This window comes from Microtus pennsylvanicus, chromosome 11, assembly GCF_037038515.1.
Source record: "Microtus pennsylvanicus isolate mMicPen1 chromosome 11, mMicPen1.hap1, whole genome shotgun sequence".
NCBI lineage: Eukaryota > Metazoa > Chordata > Mammalia > Rodentia > Cricetidae > Microtus > Microtus pennsylvanicus.
Genome location: NC_134589.1, coordinates 33,751,522 through 33,772,211, shown reverse-complemented (window position 1 = coordinate 33,772,211; position 20,690 = coordinate 33,751,522). Strand labels below are relative to the sequence as shown.

General features: G+C 49.9%; 1 protein-coding gene across 3 annotated transcripts; it reads right to left on the bottom strand.

Annotated features, from left to right (window-relative positions):
* Positions 1 to 1,164: 1,164 nt before the first annotated feature.
* Positions 1,165 to 19,372, bottom strand: Lpo (lactoperoxidase). Of its 3 annotated transcripts, XM_075991167.1 has the most exons (14): positions 19,259 to 19,372; positions 18,690 to 18,890; positions 15,533 to 15,610; positions 14,339 to 14,429; positions 11,121 to 11,281; positions 10,504 to 10,621; positions 10,060 to 10,189; positions 9,206 to 9,412; positions 7,712 to 8,036; positions 7,087 to 7,247; positions 4,329 to 4,581; positions 3,348 to 3,521; positions 1,998 to 2,235; positions 1,165 to 1,809 (listed from the first exon to the last, which is right to left on the bottom strand). In XM_075991167.1, the coding sequence occupies exons 2-14, from the start codon at positions 18,694 to 18,696 to the stop codon at positions 1,602 to 1,604; spliced, it is 2,151 nt and encodes a 716-aa protein (XP_075847282.1). In that variant the 5' UTR covers positions 18,697 to 18,890; positions 19,259 to 19,372; the 3' UTR covers positions 1,165 to 1,601. The 3 variants fall into 3 exon arrangements, with proteins under 3 accessions (XP_075847282.1, XP_075847283.1, XP_075847284.1); XM_075991168.1 differs by lacking the exon at positions 18,690 to 18,890 and having other exon boundaries at positions 19,259 to 19,362; XM_075991169.1 differs by lacking the exons at positions 18,690 to 18,890; positions 19,259 to 19,372 and adding an exon at positions 17,139 to 17,369.
* Between the last annotated feature and the right edge of the window lie 1,318 nt (positions 19,373 to 20,690).

The following is a 20,690-nucleotide window of genomic DNA, read 5'->3' as shown; positions in this document are numbered from 1 at the left end:
GCCCTTTTTTATTTTGAGACAAGGTCTTGCCAAGTTGGCCAAGCTGACCTTGAGCTTACTCTGTAGCACAGGTCAATCTTGAATTTATGATTCCCCTGCACCATCAGGCCAGGCAAAGGACAATTTCTATGGTGTTAAGACTGAGCTAGAGCCTTTTCATTGGAGTGTCTCTTTTCACTTTATTTATTTATTTACTTACTTTTAGATTTTTGTTTATTTATGTCTATGGGTATTGTGCCTGCACTGTGCCTAGATGCCACATGCATGCAGTACTCGCAGAGGCCAGAAGAGGGCATATGATCCTCTGGAGTTTCATACAGTTGTGAGCAGCATTGTGGGTGCTGCAAATTGAACCAGGGTCCTCTGGAAGAGTAGCCAGTTCTCTTATCCACTGACCCATCTCTCCAGACCTTGGAGGGTTGTTTTTTTTTTAAGAATGTCAACCATGGGCTGGAGAGATGGCTCAGTGGTTAAGAGCACTGGCTGCTCTTCCAGAGGTCCTGAGTTCAATTCCCAGCATCCACATGGTGGCTTACAGCCATCTATAATGAGATCTGGTGCCCTCTTCTGGCCTGCAAGCACATGGAAGGAATGTTGTGTACATAATAAAAAAATAAATCTTACAAAAAAAAAAAAAAGAATGTCAACCATGCCATAGTAGTATATTCCAGCCCTAAGGAGGCTGAAGTCACCTAAATTTAGGAGGATAGAGAATTGGGAGCTACTTTGGGCTATGTAATAGTCTGTTCAAGGTCCACCTGAGACCTAGTTGAGACACTATGAAAAAAATTAAAGATTGGCCCACATTGGGCCACAGCCTAAAGAATGTTCTGGAGCCGCCACTTCAGAAGCTTGTCAGACTCCAGGGACTCTCCAGGATGAACAGGGTGTTTCTCAGAGGACTGACGAGATCAGTTTTAGCTCCTGGGAAGCCCAGGAAGCTTGGTTGCCCATGGTACCCCACAGCACTGTCACCCCGATTCACTCTCTCACTGCTCTGTGACATTGCTTTCCCCCCCAGAAGCCCCTTGCCTCCTCCCTGCTTTGAGAGCTCTTGCACCTCTGATTCGGTCACTATTCTCCCCGTCAGACTGATTGGTGCCCAGGACCTCTTACAGCCTGACACATCTGGACTGTAAACACCCAGTTCCTTATACACAGCGGTTGCAAGGCCTGCCCCTAAGAAGGAACAGCTGGATGTTTATTGGGCACTTTATGTGATTAATACCATGGTGCCACAAGCCATACCCAGAAGCAGGCGGGGGTCTCTGGCTCAGAATGCTTATAATCTAAATTGGGAGGACAGGAGGAAACATAAGGGTCAGAGGTTACAGCCTCAGCCAACACTCATTCAGGGAAGCTGGAGAGGCATCTAGTTAGAGGAGGGTTCCCACAGCCTGAGAGGGTGGCGTGGAAATGGTGGGGGCCTCGCGGAAGAGCTGGAAAGGCTCAGACAGCCTTTGACCATCATCTGGAGGATGTGAGACTTGAAGACGTGGACTTAGGTGCCCAATTTGACAGGAACAGGTGATTGAACTTGTTTGAAATGATGTCTTGGACCACAGGCAGGTGCCACGTAAGAAGCCGTGGGCAGAAGGGTCCTACTTCTTCACTGAGGCCCAGGGGGAGAGGTCCAACTTGTCAATAGCAGAGCAGTCCACAAAGCCCTGGGGGTAGGTGTTGGCCTGGAATGGGTTCAGCGGGACCTTGTTGATGCGGGTGTTATCACAGACAAGTCTTGAGAAGGACACCTTCCGTAGAGAGTCCCGTTGCTTCTCTGTGAAGACCCCAGAGTTCTCCCACCAGAACCTATAAGGACAGAGCAGGGTCTTGTCACACAGTGCAGTGGCTACCTGCTCCCCCCACTGCCAAAGCACATTCTTGGGAACATGGAAAACCCCTCCTAGGGTGACATATGGAGTCAGACCTCATGAAGAACACTGGGGACCCCTGCCTAGGGAAGGGCTCCTCCTGCCCCAGACAGTGATGTCACTTGCCTGTCTCCATCTCGGATCCGCTGGAACTGCTGGCCCAGGAGGCAGGTGAGGAGAGGCCCTACCCGACCCCTATGGACCGGGGGTTCAGCAATGGCCCCTAACCAGATATCAATATTGTCGGGGGTTCCATAGAGATCCAGCAGCTTCTTGGCCAGCACCTTATTTCGCAGCACAGCACTCAGCTCTTGTAGTGTCTTTGGCTGTGACAGGCCACAGAAAGCTCTCCAGGAGTTGTACCCTAGGGGAGAAAAGATAGGGTTGGCTCACCCCAGGGACTTCTCGCTCATGTTTTCCCTGGGGGATGTAACCACTCCACCTTCAGAAGCTGAGAAAGTATGGGATCAGAGTTTTTAGGACAAGGGAAATATAATGGATCACTTTTCATCTTGGGCAAGGGTTGACAGCTGACCTGCGACTCTCCATGTGTGGGTCCAAGCACCCATACAAGAGCCATGCAAACGAATAAGAGCAAAGCAGCTGAAGCTCGCCCCAAGTCCTATGACTAGTGTAATATTTGATACTGATTGTCAATGTGACAGGATCTAGAACATCTCTGGAGACATCTCTGGGCATGCGCACGAGGGAGTTTCTAGATAGAGTAAATTACTGTGGTGAGATCCACGCTGAGCATAAAGAAAGAGGAGGGATGTTGCGTCCACACCCATCACTCACTGCTTCCCGACCACGGCTTCCCTGTGAGCAGCCGTCTCATGCCCCCGACACGGTGCCTTCCTGCGCAATGGGCTGCCTGTACCTTCAAACTGTGAGCCAGATTCAGCCCATCTTTCCTTGTGCTTGCCATGGGAAATGAGAAAAGCATCTCAGACAAGTAGTAAATGGTACAGCTGGGATTCGAACTCAAGCAATCTATCTCTTAGTAGCAGCAACATTGCATTCCGTGTGTGCAGAGAAAAACTCCACTAGGTTGCAATCCTTCCCTCTCTTCCCTCCCTTCCCTCCATTTTCTTCCTTCTTTTTGTTAAGGTTTCTCTGCAGAGCTCATGCTAGCTTTGAACAGACAATCTTCTGGCCTTGGCCTCTGGAGAACTGGGATTTCATGTTGATACCACTGTATTTGGTGCTTCTATTCTGGGCTTTTAAACTGATTAAATGCATTGTTGTTGCTCTCATTCTCTTCCGAGGCACTAAGATAGCAACAGCTGTGCATCACACCTCTGCATTAGAAAAACAAAGATTCCATTTCTGGGATGTCTTTGTGGGTTTTTAAAAATGGACTTGTCTCTTGCTTCAGGATCCATTAGCTCCTTGGTGTTCCAGAGCAGAGCCTCCAGGAGCCCCAGAAGGGAGCAAAAATGTCTCCAGACCAGGTGATTCCTCAGACCCACTCACCGGGCTGCCCGTGGTCTCGGCACCGCTGGATATTGATGGCAGCCAGGTCGAAGCCATGGATGGTGTGAGTCTGCTGGAACAGCATGTTGCGGAGTTCCCCTGTCATCATTCTGTCCTGGTGTGCCAACTTGGCCTTCTTGGCCAGCAGGCCTCGAACCAGAGGATCAATTCCACCTGCAGGGGGACACCAAGAGGTCATCCTTCAGCTAGGAACAGGGTGAGGGCATCTTAAATGCTGGGTCCTCCCTGCCTCAGATACCTTCTCTCAATAGGAAATGGGAACGACAGGGGCATTTCTGGCTGGGGGTGGGGAGAGAAGAGCACAATGCAGCCTCTCCTTGTGCCAGGGTGAGAGGAGACCAGGCTGGACTTTCTGAGGTGACAGAGAAGGGCACTCAGGGGCCGATGGTTCAATGAATAGTAAGAGGTTTTTCATGTTTTATTTCATGGGGTCAGTTCCTTTATCTTCCACACCTTCCTCCAGAGGAAGAGGGACCATATGTCTTCAGGAGTCAGCCCCATTTGGCTAAGCGTGAAGGAAAGTCAGTTTCATCTGAGGAATAAGAAAGCTGCAGCCAGTCTATGACACCTCATGGAGATAGAAGGTTCTAGAACAGAACAATTTTCCAAGCTCACAAATTCTGTTTTCTGAGTTCAGAGATGTCTAGGGCAGGAAAAGGCAGAAGAAACTTAGACATGCACCTGGGAAGCCACAGGAAGAAGCCGCTATTACTTACCGATCACGTCTTGTGTCTTAGGGTGCGCTACACATCTCTCTCATTCAATTTGTTATTCTATGAGACAGGTCCCACTTTGCCCTTATTTTGCAAACAAGGAAGCTAAGACTCAGTAAGATGGATTCCCTTGTCCAAGGTCACACAGGAAGTGTCTGGAAGGTGATTCTCACTCATACCAGGAGTCCCTACAAGCTGATTAGAGAATGAGAGGCTCAGTCGAGAGCACTTCCCTGAGAAGACTCACCATCCTTGACCAGCCTCCAGGTGTTGAAGAAGAGATTGTGCAGGGGGAGCTCGGGTTCTGAACCCCATGGCTGATAATTCTCATCCAGGCGGTAGATAGCAGAAGGGACCTCCAAGTGGCCAAAGCGGAGAGCAAAGGTGAAGACATTGGAAATGCGCGGGTCTACAGTCTCACTGTAGCCTTGGTATGGGGGGACCCACTTCTGCATCTCATCCCCCAGTAAGATGGGGAGATAGTCCCTGAAGGTGATGATCTGAAGGGAGAGACAAGTCATGAGGGAGGACATGAGAATGTGTAAACCTCTCTGCCATGGGAGGCTGGAGAGAAACTACTGCCAAGAGGGCAAATGGATAACATCTGTACTCGGTTTCCATTCCTATGACCATGGCAGACATTGCTAATCAATCGTGGCATCCGTTCATCTAATTCTCATGATATCTTCCCAATTAGGTTATATTAATTAGTCACTTCAATCTGATACTTTCTGCTTTAGCACCAGGATTTCTGGCTCCAATATTTTATATGGAGATAGGTCAACTTAATAATTAAAAGCAGAAGTGTGTGTATCCTCTGGTTTTAGAACAAGGTGTCACAGCCTTATTTTCCTTTCTCCTCTCTATTTATTGCAACTAAATATCCTGGCAATATTTCAACAGGAAATAATAAATGGATGCTGAGCTGGTGTGGTGAGCCATGTCTATAATCCTAGCATTCCAGAGGCTGAGGCAGGAGATTTGACAATTTGAGGCCAGTCTGGGCTACATAGTGAGACTTCTATTTCCAATTCGAACAAACAACCCTAAAACGACAACAGCAACGCATGGCTGTGGCGATATGGATCTCTAATAATCCAGTACTGGCGGTGTGAAGGCATGAGGATTGGGAGTTCAAGGTCAGCTTTGTCTACACAGTGAGTTTAAGGCCAGCCTGAGCAACATGAGACCTAAGGAGACTGGAGAGATGGCTCTGTGGTTAAGAACACTTGCTGCTCTCCTAGAAGATCTGAGTTCAGTTCCCAACACACATATCAGAAAGTTGTCTGTAACTTCAGCTCCAGGGGACCTCATGCCCCCTTCCCTGGACTGCACACACAGATCCAGAAGGTAAAATTTAAAGAAGATACTCTGAAAGCTAGAAAAGAATATGAGCTGTTTGAGGAACCCTGAATTTGAGGGATGACCACGTGGTGAGTTCTACATGCCCCCAGATTGAACTGGGTGTAGAAGAGAAATATCAAAAAGAAGCCAAGAAATGCCTGCTTTTTCTTTTCAGAGACCAAGGGCCAGGGAAGTCCAAGGCAGACTGGCAGAGAGCCCCAACTCCTGCCTCACACACCAAGCCCTCGAGAGCCTTAACCAAGCCTCCCCTGCTCCTCAGTCCAGGCCATGGACAGTCTCTACCTTCTGTGGGGCAGTGGAGGACTGTGTCTGTTTCCTCCCACCCCTGGCTCTTCACCAAGGAGACCCAGGCATGGTGGCTTCTGCTTCTATCAGAAGTTGCTTAGCAACAGCAGGCAGCCAGAAAAGAAGAAACTTTGGTGCCCTGAAGACAGCACCAGCAGGAACGGAGAGGAAAGCTCACATGCACTGGAAAAATGAAGTGGACCAGAGGGGCACTGGAAAGTCCTGGAACCAGACTGTCATTGGAGCAGAAACAAAAGCAGACCAGAACCCATGCGCTAAACCTAAGCAGGGTAATGACAAGGTCGAGTAAATATTCAGATGGTGTTAGAGCCACTAAAATATTCGGTAATGCCATAATCAGGAAAGCCACACTTAGCGTGAGCAAAGATGACCCACTGATGCCAATACCGACAGGAGTCAAATGGAGTCAATCCATAAGGATTTCATACAGCACTGGGGAGACCGCTCAGTCAGTAGGGATCTCTGCCTTGCAAGCCCAAAGACCTGGCTTTGATTCCCAGAACCCATTTTTTAAAAAAAAGCTGGGCATGGTAGCATGGACTTGTCTTCTCAGAGCTGGGGAGGCAGAGGCAGGTAGAGCCCTGGAGCTTGTGGACCGGCCAGCCTAACCTACTTTGTAAGTTCAGAGCTAACGTATTTGTTTGGCTCTCTGGAGGAATGATACATGAGGGAGTCTGACCTCTGGCCTCCATGTACACATATGTACATGCATATCCCCCCAGTCATGTGTGCACACACATGCACACACACAAACACATGGATATTTTGTTTATTTGCTGCAGAGTTTCAGATTGGATCCAGAGCCTCAACTGTTCCAGTCGGGGATACATTTTAAAATAGGGAGCTGATCAGTGATGTGGGATTCCCCTCTGTACGCTGTGAATACCATTGGTTAATAAAGAAACTGTCTTGGGCCTAGACAGGGCAGAATAAAGGTAGGTGTGGAAAACTAAACTGAATGCTGGGAGAAAGAAGGCAGAGTCAGGGAGAAGCCATGCCCCTGCTGGAGACAGATACCTAACAGAACTCTGCTGGTAAGCCACAGCCATGTGGCGATACACAGCTTAATAGAAATGGGTTAAATTAAAATGTAAGAGCTAGCCAATAAGAAGCTAGAGCTTATAGGCTGTGATTTAATCAATACAGTTTCTGTGTGGTTATTTTGGGGCTGAGCACCTGGGAACAAACAAGGGGCCTCCTACAACAGATCAGACTCTTAGAGAGAAGCAAAAGAGAGGAAGGAGTAAGGAATGCAGCTGGAAGTAACCCAACAGAAAGCAGAAGTGGGTGCTGGAGCAGGCAGTTGGCTGTGGCAGGCGCTCCTGCCTCCATACCTGTATGAAGGCTCCCATGATTTTCCTGGCTTCTTGATAGAGCTTCTCACCATCCCACTCGGGGTTGAGTCTGCTCAGTTCTCTGGCTAATCGATTGTGCTCCCGGAGAAGGAGTGTATGGGATGTGGCCAGCAAGATCTGCTCCGAGGCTCGAGAGTCTCCTAAAAAGCCCAGAAGGCAGGAAGATGGGTTCTAAGCAGGACCGGGGACCTTCACAAAGACAGATGGAGCCCCAAGACTCTCTCCAAAGCCTCTCCTTTAAGGTGATCAGGGGGAGCTGGGCAGTGAGGAATGTGGTGGGATTGAGAACTGTGCTACCAAGCTGGGCTAGAACTATGCCTGTCATAGATCACGCAAGAAAGGTTTATATTTAAATACTAATGACTAATATTGGTGGATGATGGGGTTATGTGGATTTTCTTTGTATTATTTTCTGGACTTATCTTGTTCCACAGCGAACATATGTTCTTAGATTCTTTATCTGGGCCCTTTCTCTATCCCTAGCTCAGTGCTACAGACAGTGGTGTCTTCGGGCATCTTTCTGGGAAAATGCTGGGATGGAGCAGGCTCCTTTGGTGATCTCTTTGTCCTTTAGCCCCTTGCTTTCTTCCCAGGCTAGACTCACCTGCCAAGAAGCAGGGCACTCCAGCAGTGCGGTTGATGACCTCACAGGGGCTGGGCTTCACACTGACAAAAGGCAGGAGGGGCAGTCCATGGTCTGAGACCTCTTCATTGACAATCATGAGGCCCAAGGGGCTGCTGAGGTTTCGAAGTCGATTTGCCAGGCTTGGCTCAGAACCGTATACCAAGCTAGCGTCCATGAAAGAGGTTAGAGCATTGATTTGCTCTCGGGCCAGGGATTGATAGGGTGGTGTGGGACAGACAAATCCAGCTCTGTAGAAAGGCATGCATTTCCCCTGAGTCTTCAATTTAGGGTCACCCTTTGGAAACTGTAGAGAGATGGGTTTGGGAGTTACTGCACAAGGACAAAACGTCAGTGCCCTGACCACCCTTCCCAGGGTCAGTCTGGTTGAAAAGATGCTCACGGTACCACTGTGGGATGCTTGCCAGACTCTGGCCCTAGATGCCTCCAACTGATGTTACACTTCCTGGGGCCCAGAGTTCATTCTATTTTGACGTGCACGAGCAGAAAGTGACTCACTCTTTCACAGCAAGAGCTCAGAAAAGGCAGGGTTTCCTGAGAGCCCTCGACAGGCAAGCAGCATATGATGTGCGCTTTAGTAATTACTACTGAAATATCAACCCTGGAATTCCATGTGCCAGCCAGAACGCATACCGCATCTCATTCTGTCCCTCAGAGAGCCCGTGAGTCTCTTACACAGGAGAAAACAGTCTCAATAAATTAACTTGTCTCAGCACCTACAAACTAGGAGGGAGAGACGTGAGACTCGAGTCCAGATCGGCCTCAGCCCTTGCTTCAGATTTTTTTTCACTACAGCACAGAGTCTTGATTTGTTTTCCTAAGTAAACAAATACCTCTCTAAATGCACACTTTATGGTTAAGAAGAGGTGACCACTGGAAGCCCCTCTCCCCTGCTGGGCATTCCGTGTCCTTGCTGCTCACTGGTCACACGGCTGCTTTCAGCTCCCTCTGGGAAAGAGAAGTCTTCCTTCAGGGCAGCATATAGCAGTGCTCCACACACTAAATATAGGATGAACCCCATGGCGGGAAGTGGGGGTGGGTGGGACAGATATGTCTTGATAAAATATCTTAATAAAATGCAGACTCTGTCTCCCAACATCTGGCAGGGAGGCCTGAGATTCCCAGGAGAGACTCAGATGCTGCTGGGTGGGGGTACAGACAACCCCAAATGTCCCAATTCTGTCAACAGTTCACATGCTCATTTCCGTGCCAGCCTTTGTCCTTGAGAGCAAGCATAGTATCTCCCCTTTGAGTCCCTAGTGTCGCTATGGTCCCTGGCATAGAGTAGGTTATCGTCTAATTCCTGAGTGGATGGATGAGCCCATGAATGGATAGGAAGCTATGATGTTAGCATTCAAAGCTCTCACGAGATCCCCATCTCTGGGCTGGGAATGTGTGCTACAGGGAAGTTGCCCGGGGCTTGCCAGGGACGTCGATCTGGCTGCAGAGGCTTACCATGATGGGGAAGCAGTTGTCTCCCTGGAGACAGTGTTCATCACACTGGGCTTTGGAGTTGTTATCACTCCCCATCTCATTTTCAGGGGCAAAGTCCAAGTCATGGTCCACGATTTGACCCCACTGCATGAAGAGCAAGGATCTGTTTTCATCCAGAACACCCTCCTCATTCAGATAGCCAAGGATCTGGTTGGAGACGTCTCGGGGCTGCACATGGAGGGAAAGGGGGTCAGGTCGGAACAAAGCATGCTTTGAAGATTCAGATTCAACCACAGTTTGGTGGGGACCTATGATGCAATCCCCACAGGCGTATGTGAGGTGGGATGCATGGGAACTTTGTAGATGACACAGTCTTAGAGCGCTTGTCCTGCGCCTACAAAGGGATAGGGATGGCACTGAACCTCGGTCTGTGCGACTGGACAATGGTCAAGCGTCCTTACTATGGAGAGAGAAAACCAAGGCAAGCTGATGCTGTCATGCCCGTGAGGAAGTGCCAGGATTCTGGGCATGGAAAAAAGGCCCCCGGGGCGGGGCTGCCAACTCAGATGAGGCCAACAGATCAGACCAGCAGTAAAACGACAGCTGCTGCACGCCAGGGGCTGGGACAGGGTAAGCGCAAATAGAATAGAGCAAGGAAACCATCTGCCTGGGAGACCCCAGGGTATCAGACTTGGGACATTAGCACCACCACCTGGTTGGGCTCCAGGCTCTGCTGCCCTCTCGTGGCAGTTCGGGGCACATATCGCCAGGGAGCGAGTCCTAATTTCAGTTGCGCCTCCATTTTTCTTTTTTTTAGGGTGCTTTGACTTGTGTGTGGCTCATCGCCTCCCATCCTGTACCCCGCCCTCCTTCACCTGCGGGAGAGGGAAGCCGTTCCGCGTCTTCCCCGGCGTCCACCCAAAGGGGCGGGAGAACCCGTCCTCGTACTCCGCGGGCAGCCATCGAGCCAGCGCCCTATTGGCGGATCCCAGCGTTGGATGCTTCCTGAAACCCAGCAAGAGAGCTCTCAACCTCGGCAGGTAGCCTCCTGGCTCACTGCCTTCACCCTGCGGCCCTTAACCTGAACTCTGCAGGAGGGAAAGCGGATGTGGAGGAGGGGCCCTCTGCACTGTGGGGTTCTGAAATTTCCTAGCCCCCCCCCCCCAGGCATGGGACTGTCTGCCTTGGTTGAAAGGATTGTTCCCAGTAGACCACAGTGACCTCATTGGAGATGGGTACTCTTCAAAGGGATCCAACAGTTGTGCCTGCAAGGTCCAAGGGGCAGAGATGCTTGCTGGGGGAATGGCTGGTAGGCTCACCTGTTGTTACAGTCCCCAGTGATGGTCCGGTAAGGGTTGCTTATATCGCAAGTCACTGCCTTAGCAGGGGGATCACAGCCCACCTCCCAGGAGAGCGAAGTCAGGTCCAGGCCTTGGCCTGAAAAAGAAGAGAACCCCAAACAGGGATTCTGAGACACTGGCAACAGGCAGGGAATCGGAACACAGGTGATAGCTCAGTGTTCCCCAGAACAGGGTAGAAGTTTCATCTCTTGAGATGCTCCCAGCAAACCCATATGACACTGGTGGCTTACGTCTTGCCTTCACCCACAGGACACTGGCTTAGGGCCAGAAACCCCATTTATTGACTTTGGCATTTCCTACAGAATCCTTACAAACCACCATAACACACTGAGCACAGACGTTTCTTCTCTATCAGTTGGCACTATAACCTTGTCACAACGAGTTCTTTCACCTGCAAAAGGGACACTGGCCTAGCTGTCCCCGGAGGCCCTCTGAGCTCTGCCAGTATGGCCCTTGGGTTTAGCTAAGAAGGAAGACAGAAACGCCTTTGTGTAGAGAGTTTCTAGCAGCTTTTGGTGGCCTCAGTTGTACTCATGATCCTTTCTTGTCATTACAGGGCTGTAAGTTGTCTGTACCTGTGACATTTGTCAAGGTCACCGCCTTCTTCAGTTTCTTTAGAGACTCTTCCCACACCTGCCCATTGCGGATGGCCGTGCGCGTCCGGCCTTTGGCTTGCTTGAGATACCCTGAGAGGTGGCGGGTGGTGGGAGCCTGGGTGGTCAAGGCGGTCTTCAGCCTACAGTAGGAACCAATGGGGCCTTGTGAGCTGCCAAAGTGTGCCGGTGGCTCTCAGGAGAGGTGCAAGGGAGTGTGAGCAGGGGGAAGACCCAAGGGATCTGAGGAGTAAACATGGGCTCTCAGTACCATCCCTCTTGTCTCTTCTGCCATTGCCACTGGAAAGACCTCTCCTAAGGGGAGAAGGAAGCCACAGTGGCCATGAAGAGTAGGTAAGTCTGACCTTAAGTAAAGCTGGTGGATGGATCAAAAGATTCCCGAAATCCAGCTGGAAGAGTGTACCTGACTGGCCGTGTCAGAACCAGATGGGCATCCTAAGACCACCCAGATCCTACAGTGGGTGAATCCAGGCTTGAGAACTTAGGTCACTCCTGAGCCTTATAACTTAAGAGTTCTAGGGGGGGGCTGGAGAGATGGCTCAGCGGTTAAGAGCATTGCCTGCTCTTCCAAAGGTCCTGAGTTCAATTCCCAGCAACCACATAGTGGCTCACAACCATCTGTAATGAGGTCTGGTGCCCTCTTCTGGCCTGCAGGCATATACACAGACAGAATATTGTATACATAATAAATAAATTAATTAATTAAAAAAAAAGAGTTCTAGGACCAGGACCCCCGAGGGTTTCTGGTTCTGTGCATGCGCATCTGGCCTTAGAACTGGTGTGGCGTCTGTGGACAGAAGCACCCTGCCTAATGCCAAGCTAACCCTTAACTCTTTATCTTCCACGTGCAATACAAGGATCCCTAAAGCCTTCTACCCTGAAGTCTATGGCAATTTGGGGAGGCTAGGGACATGAAAGTACCCTATTGCCTAACTGTGCCTCAGTTTCCTTGTGTGTGAGGATTTCTCTATAAAGCCTCTGTCTCTAGAGCTCTGAAATATTGAAAATGGCTTAGGTTCTCACAAAACCAGCCTTCTGGTTGTATTTATCTCCCTGGCTGTAATGCCGGTCTTATCTCTTCACGGTAGGCCAATAGCTCCAGTGAGAGTGCTAACGGGGCTAAGGCTCATCAAAGGACTGAGGAGAAAGGCGAAAGGAGGCCAGCCCTGGCCTAACCTCCCTGAAGACAACCAGGCTGTCTTTTTGCTGCCTTAAAAACAAACAAACAACAAACAAAACAAGCCAGGCATGGTAGCACACACCTTTAATCCCAGAACTCGGGAGGCAGAGGCAGACAGATCTCTGTGAGTTTGAGGCTAACCTAGTCTACAAAGTGAGTTCCAGGACAGCTAGGGCTACACAGAAACCCTGTCTCAAAAACCAAACCAAACCAAACCAAACCAAACCAAACCAAAATAGAACAACAACAAAACAAAACAAACAAAAACGAAACAAGAAAAGAAAAAAAAACCCACAAGCTTTTGCCATGCAACAGCTTTGGCTAGTCTTGATATGTAGACCAGGTTGGCCTCAGACTCACAAAGACATGCCTGCCTCTGACCCTTGGGTGCCTGGATTAAAGTCACACAACACCACACACGTCTTTTTTCTGTTTTTATGAGACAGTACGCTCAATAGTCCAGAGGGGGTGGGGTCAGGTCTAAAGCCAGACACCCCAAACAGAGGCTTGGAGTGCAGGCCAGGGAATTTTCCAGGTCTTTGAGTTGGTAATTGATTTCTTTGTGTACTCAGAAAAGAAGTACACAAGCCACCGAGCTGTTCAGGACTGGTGGAGTTACCATCCCCAGCTTCCCTGTTCCTCTTTCTGCTCAGCCCCCAAGGAGCGTTGGAGGAGTCCTGGAACAAGGGAGAGGACCTCTGGGCCCCCTCTTGTCACCACAGAGCCCAGGGCTTCAGAACCAAGGCAGTCATCAGCTTGGGATTTTACCCCCTCCGGCTGACCTTTGAAGTCCTGAAATGATACCATTTCTGCAGGACTAAAAGCAATCTAAAAGCCACCAAAAGAATCGTGGAATAGAGAGCTCATCCAGGGATGAGGCTGAGAAAAGCCCCTATCTAGAAACAGAACTATGAAGGGTTGAAGATGCCTTCTGCTCGATGCCATGGTCACGCCCCTTCCTAGCTTCCCTAGGCTTTGCACTTGCTAGACCAGCTTTCTCTCACTGAGCTGCATTCTCAGCTCTCCCCTTTTCCTGAGACAGGAGCCTACTGAGTCGCTGATGGCCTGGGCTGCCCTTGAACTCACTCCATAGCCAAGACTAGCCTTGAACTTGCCATCCTCCTGCCCCAGCCTCCTGAGTAGCTGGGATTATAGAACTGCGCCGCCAGGCTTGACGGCAGACGGCTCTTGTTCTTCAACTACTCTACTGGTGGAAGGCTGACTTCCTGAGGGGAGAGCCTGGTCCACATTGCAGTTTCTCGAGTCCCAGCCCCCTTCCCAGAGTGGGTGGTGTCTTGGTCTGCGATCCATCAGGAGGGTTTATGTGCTCCTTGCCCAGCTACTGTGGGTGCAGCCCCCAAACGCTCACCCCTGTAGACTTGTTTTGCTTTGCTCCTGAACTCTGGCGGCTGCCTGGTTGGAGGTTCCCAGCAATAGCACCAACATTCTTAACTCTTGCCACAGGAGCCTCAAGCCTGGGGCCACATCAGCCACACGTGGGTATCTGGAAACTCTACACCCTTGTTCCAAGGTGGGACAGACTCCACGGTACACCTTATACCCTGGGAATCTCTGGGTGGTGGTGGATCAGTCAGTCTGAGGCTGGACTTCAAGCCGCGTTCTCACTTAAGTTTGCTTTATGCCGCGACTTCCTTGAGAGAACTTCTCTCATCGGTTCCCTGCACTGACCCGAGGCAGACTATAGTAGATGAACGAAAAACCTTCTGAATCTGGCAGGCGTAACCAAAGGGAACCTGGGCCATGTGGAGGGTAATGTTAGACGTCCCCCTCGAGGCCCCTTAGAAGCTGGGATTTTAGGATTTGGAAGCTACTGTTCCTGTTTGCTGCATACTTGGTGGGGGTGGGGTGGAGAGCGGTGGCAAGGCAAGTTTATAATTGCTTTGGCTCACTGACTTGCTGGGGCTGGTCTGGGTGCCCTTGTCATTCACGGGAAGCCAGAGAAGGGAGTTCACACACACGGGACACCTGTCTCACTTACCTGGTCCGGGAATCCAGGAAGGCTTTGTTGACCCAGACCTTGACCTCATCCACTGTTTCCCGCAGGGTGGCAGCGGGGCTGGCTGAGGAAGCTTGGGGAGGGAAAAGCAGAAGGCAGGATATCACATATCACTCTTTTGAGATGCTCTTTGCTTCTGCTTCCCTCTCAACCATGACCTCCTCTCTCAAACCTGAGCAGGTGGGGGGGGATCAAGGATATTTTACAAGACCCCTTTAAGCCGTGGTTCTTAACCTTCCTAATGCTGCGACCCTTTAATACTGTTCCTCATGTTATGGTGACTCCCCAGCCATTATTATTTTCAGTGCTACTCCACGACTGTAATTTTGCTACTGTTATGAATTATAATGTAAACAGCTGATATTTTCAACGGTCTTAAGTGACAGCCATGAAAGGGTCCGTTCAACTCGCCACAGGGCTTGCGACCCACAGGTTGAGAATAATAGACTTAAAAGAAAGCAGTAAAGAATGGGAAGATGTCAAAATTGCTTTTTGGAATTCCAGGGGAGTGTCCAGGAGAGGACAATAGGGTGTCCCCAGGAACAGGACAACAGGACGTGCATTGTGACCACTCTTGGGCTGCCTGGTTTCTGGTGAGATGGTCTTGTGGACCCTTAAGCAAGCCTATCAGAATTTACACCATAGCCAGGACCTCGGAGCAAGGAAGGCAAGGACACATAAAGGAGAGCTGTGTTCCTTGAGTCCTCCTAAGGGTGGGATGTGGATTATGAGAGGCAGCCTCTATTCCCCTTGAGGAGACTGTAGTGGGTTAAACGGTGTCCGGTTGGAAATTCAACATTATTTCCAAACAGTCTGTGCCGATGAGATCAATTCAGAGGTCATGCTGATTAGGGTGAACCCAAAGTCCAGAGACTAACGGATGTAGGAAAGAACCCCGAGAGAAGCTGTGTAGAGCCGGGGGTGGGGAGGTAGCTACAAGCCAACGATACTAAAAGATGCCTGGAACCATCAGAAGCCAGAAGAGGCAAAGGACCACCCCCTCCACTCCACCCCACGTAGAGCCTTCAGGAGGATCGTGACCCTTCCATTACCTTCCTCTTGGATTTCCAGCCTTCTGGGATGCGTGAGAATGAATCTGTATTGTCTGCGGCCACCCAGCTCCTAGTGCTTTTATCCCAGCCTTATTCCAAGAAGCAAATACAGTATGACACTTACCATTACTGGCTGCCACTGCTGTCTGGAGCAAGGTCAGGGAAGCTAGGAGGGCCGGGAGATGCAGAAGGACTTTCATTGCTGAAAAGAGATGAGAATCATACTAGGAGCCCCAGTGGGGTGTCACAGAAAGAGATGGAATCTCAGAAAGCAGAGAAAACCTGGGTGAGACCAGATGCCCTGGCCACACAAGCTCGCAGTGTGCACAGGCTGGAAGTGTGCCAGGCTGGGAGAGCCCAAAGATGCAGGCAAAGAAGCTTTGGGGTCTGAGGCCCTGAGTTATAGCTCTGCATTGGCCCCACCCAGCGCCATGAGCCTGGGCAAGTAACTTAACACTGGGCCACTGGCCTGCCAGTAAGGGGGCAGGGTCAAATGCTCCAGATGTCCCATTCTGCCGGGGGAGCCTGGGCTTGTCATGTCACAGATAGAAGTATTTTTGAAGTTCTAATCCCTTCTTCTCCAGATAGCTTGCTTCCTGCTAGCCAGGCTCCTCCTGGTTAGCACAGGGCAAGGGCTGGAAGGAGACGCCACGCCTTTCCTCAGAAATTCCACAGGGTTTTCCCCTCCCTCAAAAAAATCAATTTGGCGGGAACATATGGAAGAATGTCGGGGCACGCCTGAGCTTCCCTGGGCCTACAGCGGTGTCTGGGGCTGCCTGCAGTGGCTCAGCCTCTACATCATGACTTTTTACTTCAAGCCTAGGTCGCCAGACTAAAATCTGAGCAGTCTTGTCTCCTTTTTCTTTCTCTTCCCCTTCCTTCTTCCTCCAATCCTTTCTTGACTTCTGTCCCCACTTCCCCTCTCCCTCCCCTTTTCTGCTGGTGACCCATGGCCTGTCTACATTATATGCGTGCCCTACCACTAAGCAGCATGCCTGGCCCTTTAAGACCCCACCCCCACCCCATTGAATGTGTCTTTCATGGGCTAACTTTAGAAATAAAGTGAGAATAACTATCAGGCCAAGAATTTTCTTTTCAAGACAGAGTTTCTCTGTGAAGCCCCAAGTGTCCTAGAACTCACTCTGTAGACCAGGCTGGCCTCGAACTCACAAATATGTTTCATATATTATATATCTTATGTGATATGTGATCACACGGGCATGCACACACACACACACACACACACACACACACACACACACAATTTTCATCTACAGTAGTTCCTGGCTCATAACTCCCTCTCTAAATCAGGACATAGAAACTGTGATTTCTTTTTCCTGAGGAATATTCCAGAAAATCTCTAGTCCCCTCTACCCCCAGCCAACTTTCTGTATTGGTGCTGACCATGAAATTCTCAGAACTATGTCATCTGATAATGGACCATAACCCTCCGATCTCAGAAGGGGTCCTGCCCTGTGTCTGGGAGGAGGAAGGAAGGAATGCTGCTCAGGGAAGCTAAGAAGAATCTCAACAGACAAGCCTTGTTGGGATTCCCCGCTCAGTCTATTAGCAGTAGGTCTAGGTGGCTGTTTGGGCTTCTAGAGTGCTCATGCCAAAAAGTCTTCACAGAACTCCAGAGGGCTTCCGATGGTTGGCCGCACATGGAAATTGCGGAAGGTGGTGTTCCCAGAGAGAGCAGAAACGCCCCATGCACCTCCCCACATTCTTACCTGTCCTGTGCTCACTTTCATCTGTGTCCTTTGACGTAACCAGCACAAGTGTCCCCCTGAGTGACTGAGCACCTCCAGCAAGCTGATCAAATTTGGGAACTCTACCCGAAGCACAGGCAGAGCAACCTGGAGCTTGTGACTGGCATCGGGAATCAGGGTTTGGTCTCCGGGACTGAGCTCTCTGCCTGTGAGATTGGAGGCTATCTCCAGGTAGAGACTGTCAGAACCGAATGGGATTAGGAACACCCAGCTGGCATCCAGCTACTTGCTGGTGGGTGGGGAATTCTCCCAGACCTCATGTCAGAAGCAGGCTGTGACAGGCCAGTAAGAGAAACTGAGGTTGAGGTTGAGTTTATTTTCCTTCTATATCTCAGTGGCTCTTAGAAAGCCCTCTGCAGACCCACATTGGAGCACTGGACAGAAATCTCAAGGTCCAAATCAGGAGCAGAAGGAGAGAGAGCACGAGCAAGGAACTCAGGACCATGAGGGGTGCACCCACACACTGAGACAATGGGGATGTTCTATTGGGAACTCACCAAGGCCAGCTGGCCTGGATCTGAAAAAGCCTGGGATAAAACCGGACTCGCTGAACATAGCGGACAATGAGGATTACTGAGAACTCAAGAACAATGGCAATGGGTTTTTGATCCTACTGCACGTACTGGCTTTGTGGGAGCCTAGGCAGTTTGGATGCTCACCTTACTAGACCCGGATGGAGGTGGGGGTTTCTTGGACTTCCCACAGGGCAGGGAACCCTGATTGCTCTTTGGGCTGACGAGGGAGGGGGACTTGATTGGGGGAGGGGGAGGGAAATGGGAGGCGGTGGCAGGGAAGAGACAGAAATCTTTAATAAATAAATAAATTTTAAAAAAAGAAAGCCCTCTGCAGCAGAAATAATCCTCTGCCCCACTGGGTATGTGCTGAATATGGTCAGTTACATAAAAAGCAACACAATCTAATCCCCAGTCCTCCCCAGATGAGGCCCATCTCATACTGTTACAGTTCAGGTACCTGTTTGAGACCCAGAGGACCTCAGCATATTTAAAACACTGGGAACTTAACGGTCAGGGTTGACCAGATAGTTAGATCTGCTGCAGCCAACAGGCATGAAGATAAAGATCCTAGAGCACTGGCTTAGAGAAGACCCCCCCAACTCCCCGAAACACTGTATTGTCTTACTACCGAGGAGAGCTATATGTCATGTTCGTCCAGAGACACCACATTCAGTAACCATCCCCCAACTCTCTAAGTGACCCCGGACACCTGTCTTGGGCCTCTGTTGCTAAACAGCGCAGATGAGAAAGGTTCATGGAACCTTCCAGATCTGCCAGTTTATGTCTCTGCCTGATTTTTGGTGCAGAAAAGGCTTCTCGCCCCGCAGTGGATTTAGTCACCCCCTACAACCCACAAGGAGATGCTGCCAATAGGTCGCTAAATCTGACACCAGAAAATGCCCAAGAAAAACAGGTCTAAATCGAGGACTAAATGTTCTCCAGTCCTGAGGAAATGTCATCATCTTTGTAGGAACCAGGAAAGGTTAGCGCGTCTTACCTGCCATGTGTCTTGGCCTCCCGTGACAGCCAGAGAACTGCTCTGCTTAGCCCAGTTGCTCTTTTATATCCTCCTGTCAGGATTTGCTCATGGGAAAGGAAGGCCCAGAGGGAAGGCTTTTGAGCAGCTGGAGTGACTTAGAGGAGACACTCAGGCTCAGCAGGGAACACCCTGTGACTCCGGCCAGATGCAACAAGGAAACTATAGGATGACAGGGAACAGTTGAGGCAATATCAACTGACTAGGCAGAGCTACCCCCTCCCCACTTCCCAGCTTCAGTCTGCCAGCCTGGGCTAGCCCTGGAAGGTGCACCGCCAAGCCTTGCACATGCTTGACCCCCAGTGGGTCTGAATTGCTCTTCTAAGGAGGTCTAATTAAAAGAGTCTCTCCCTTAGTAGTTTACTTAGCATGTTTTGATTCTTCCCTTACCTTCTACCCAATCCATTGTAGGATCACTGGACTCACCTTTGGTATTTAGGGTGATTAGGCAACATTAATTTTGGGGGGATCAAAATCGCAAAAGACTGACTTTTTTGAAAGGCATCACTGGAGGTAAGAGGAGGTCTCACCTAACATCAGGATGGTTGTTTGCTGTCTCCCCGAGCCACTTCTTGTCCAGTGGCTTACATCACCCAGCGGCAAAATCAAAGGTTAGTTTCGGCGGCTATCATGCTTCTTTGATTTCACGCCTTTTATAGAGTGTCTCCTTAAAAAACGCCATGGCCCCAGAAATTACTGGTGGAAATCCCAGAGATTAATATATAACTCTTATCTTAGGGACTTGGAAAGAGTCAAGTGCATTAGAACTGAAGAAGAAGGAAATGGATCAGAGAAAACAGAACTTCGTTAGTGTGTTTTACAAGGTGGGAAACTTTAAGGAAGAGGACATTCATCTACCATAACCCAGACCACTAGTTTTACCTTTAGAACAATTCTAGCCCGTCTCCAGTCACTGAAGTAGATCTAAAGACTATTTCTATTTTTCTTTTGCTGGACTGTAGTCCAGGTTGTCTCAGGCCTCACTAAGTAGCCCAGGTTGGCCTCCGCATCACAAATCTTTCTACACCAGCTTCCACAGTGCGGGGATCACAGGTATGAACACCGGCTTAAAGGCCATTCCTCTGCTGAAGAATGCAGGCAAACGAGCTAGCCACCTTGGAAGAAGGCTGCTGCCCAGAGAAGGGCACAGACTCGGGCTCTGCTTGTTTCCTTTCAGAGACATTCCAATCCTCAGCCGAGCCAGGGTTCTTTGCCTCTCTTCTTCCCTGAATGTTGGAGCCTGCTTCTGACTTTGCACTTAGGGGTTCAGGACACTCTGTCTGTAGATGGATTTTATTTGAGGGTGGTAGTGCTTGGAATCACTCTCAGGCCAGGGCAGTGTTAGGCAAGTGCTCTACCACCAAGCCAGGTCAATTTGGAGCTTCCTTCTAGAACGCTCCATGGGATAACTTGGTGTCCTCTGAATAATGAATGGTGAACTACTGCCGCCACAGTACTGGCAAAGAGCGAGTCTGATGTCTCCGCATCTGATGCACTATGTCCCGGGTTTGCTCAGGGATGGAGCTGCATCAGCACCAAACCAGTGTGGCCCATCCCTCGACGTTGGGTTGAAGTATCACTCGGCACGAAGCCTACCTGTGGACAAGCCATTGCCCCGCAGCTGACTGTATTTTTATAGCTTTGCAGATGTTATACTGATAACTTACTTACATGATATCTCATTTTGCCTAAACTGTCTTAGCATGAGCTGCTGTCTCCCCGGTCGAGAACGGGCAAACGGGTCTGAGAAATGGAGCTCAGAAGACCGAAAGTTCAGAAAACTGCCAGAATTTCTCATGAGTCAGCACAGAGGTTTCAGGATAGTTTAGCAATTGCAACCGCAACAGCAGAAACAGAGCATGCCCTGTGAAGTCAAGATGCAGACAACAGACTCCTGCATCAACCACACACGACCACACACATTGCAGACAGGAGTACAGAGGTATATACAGACACACAGAC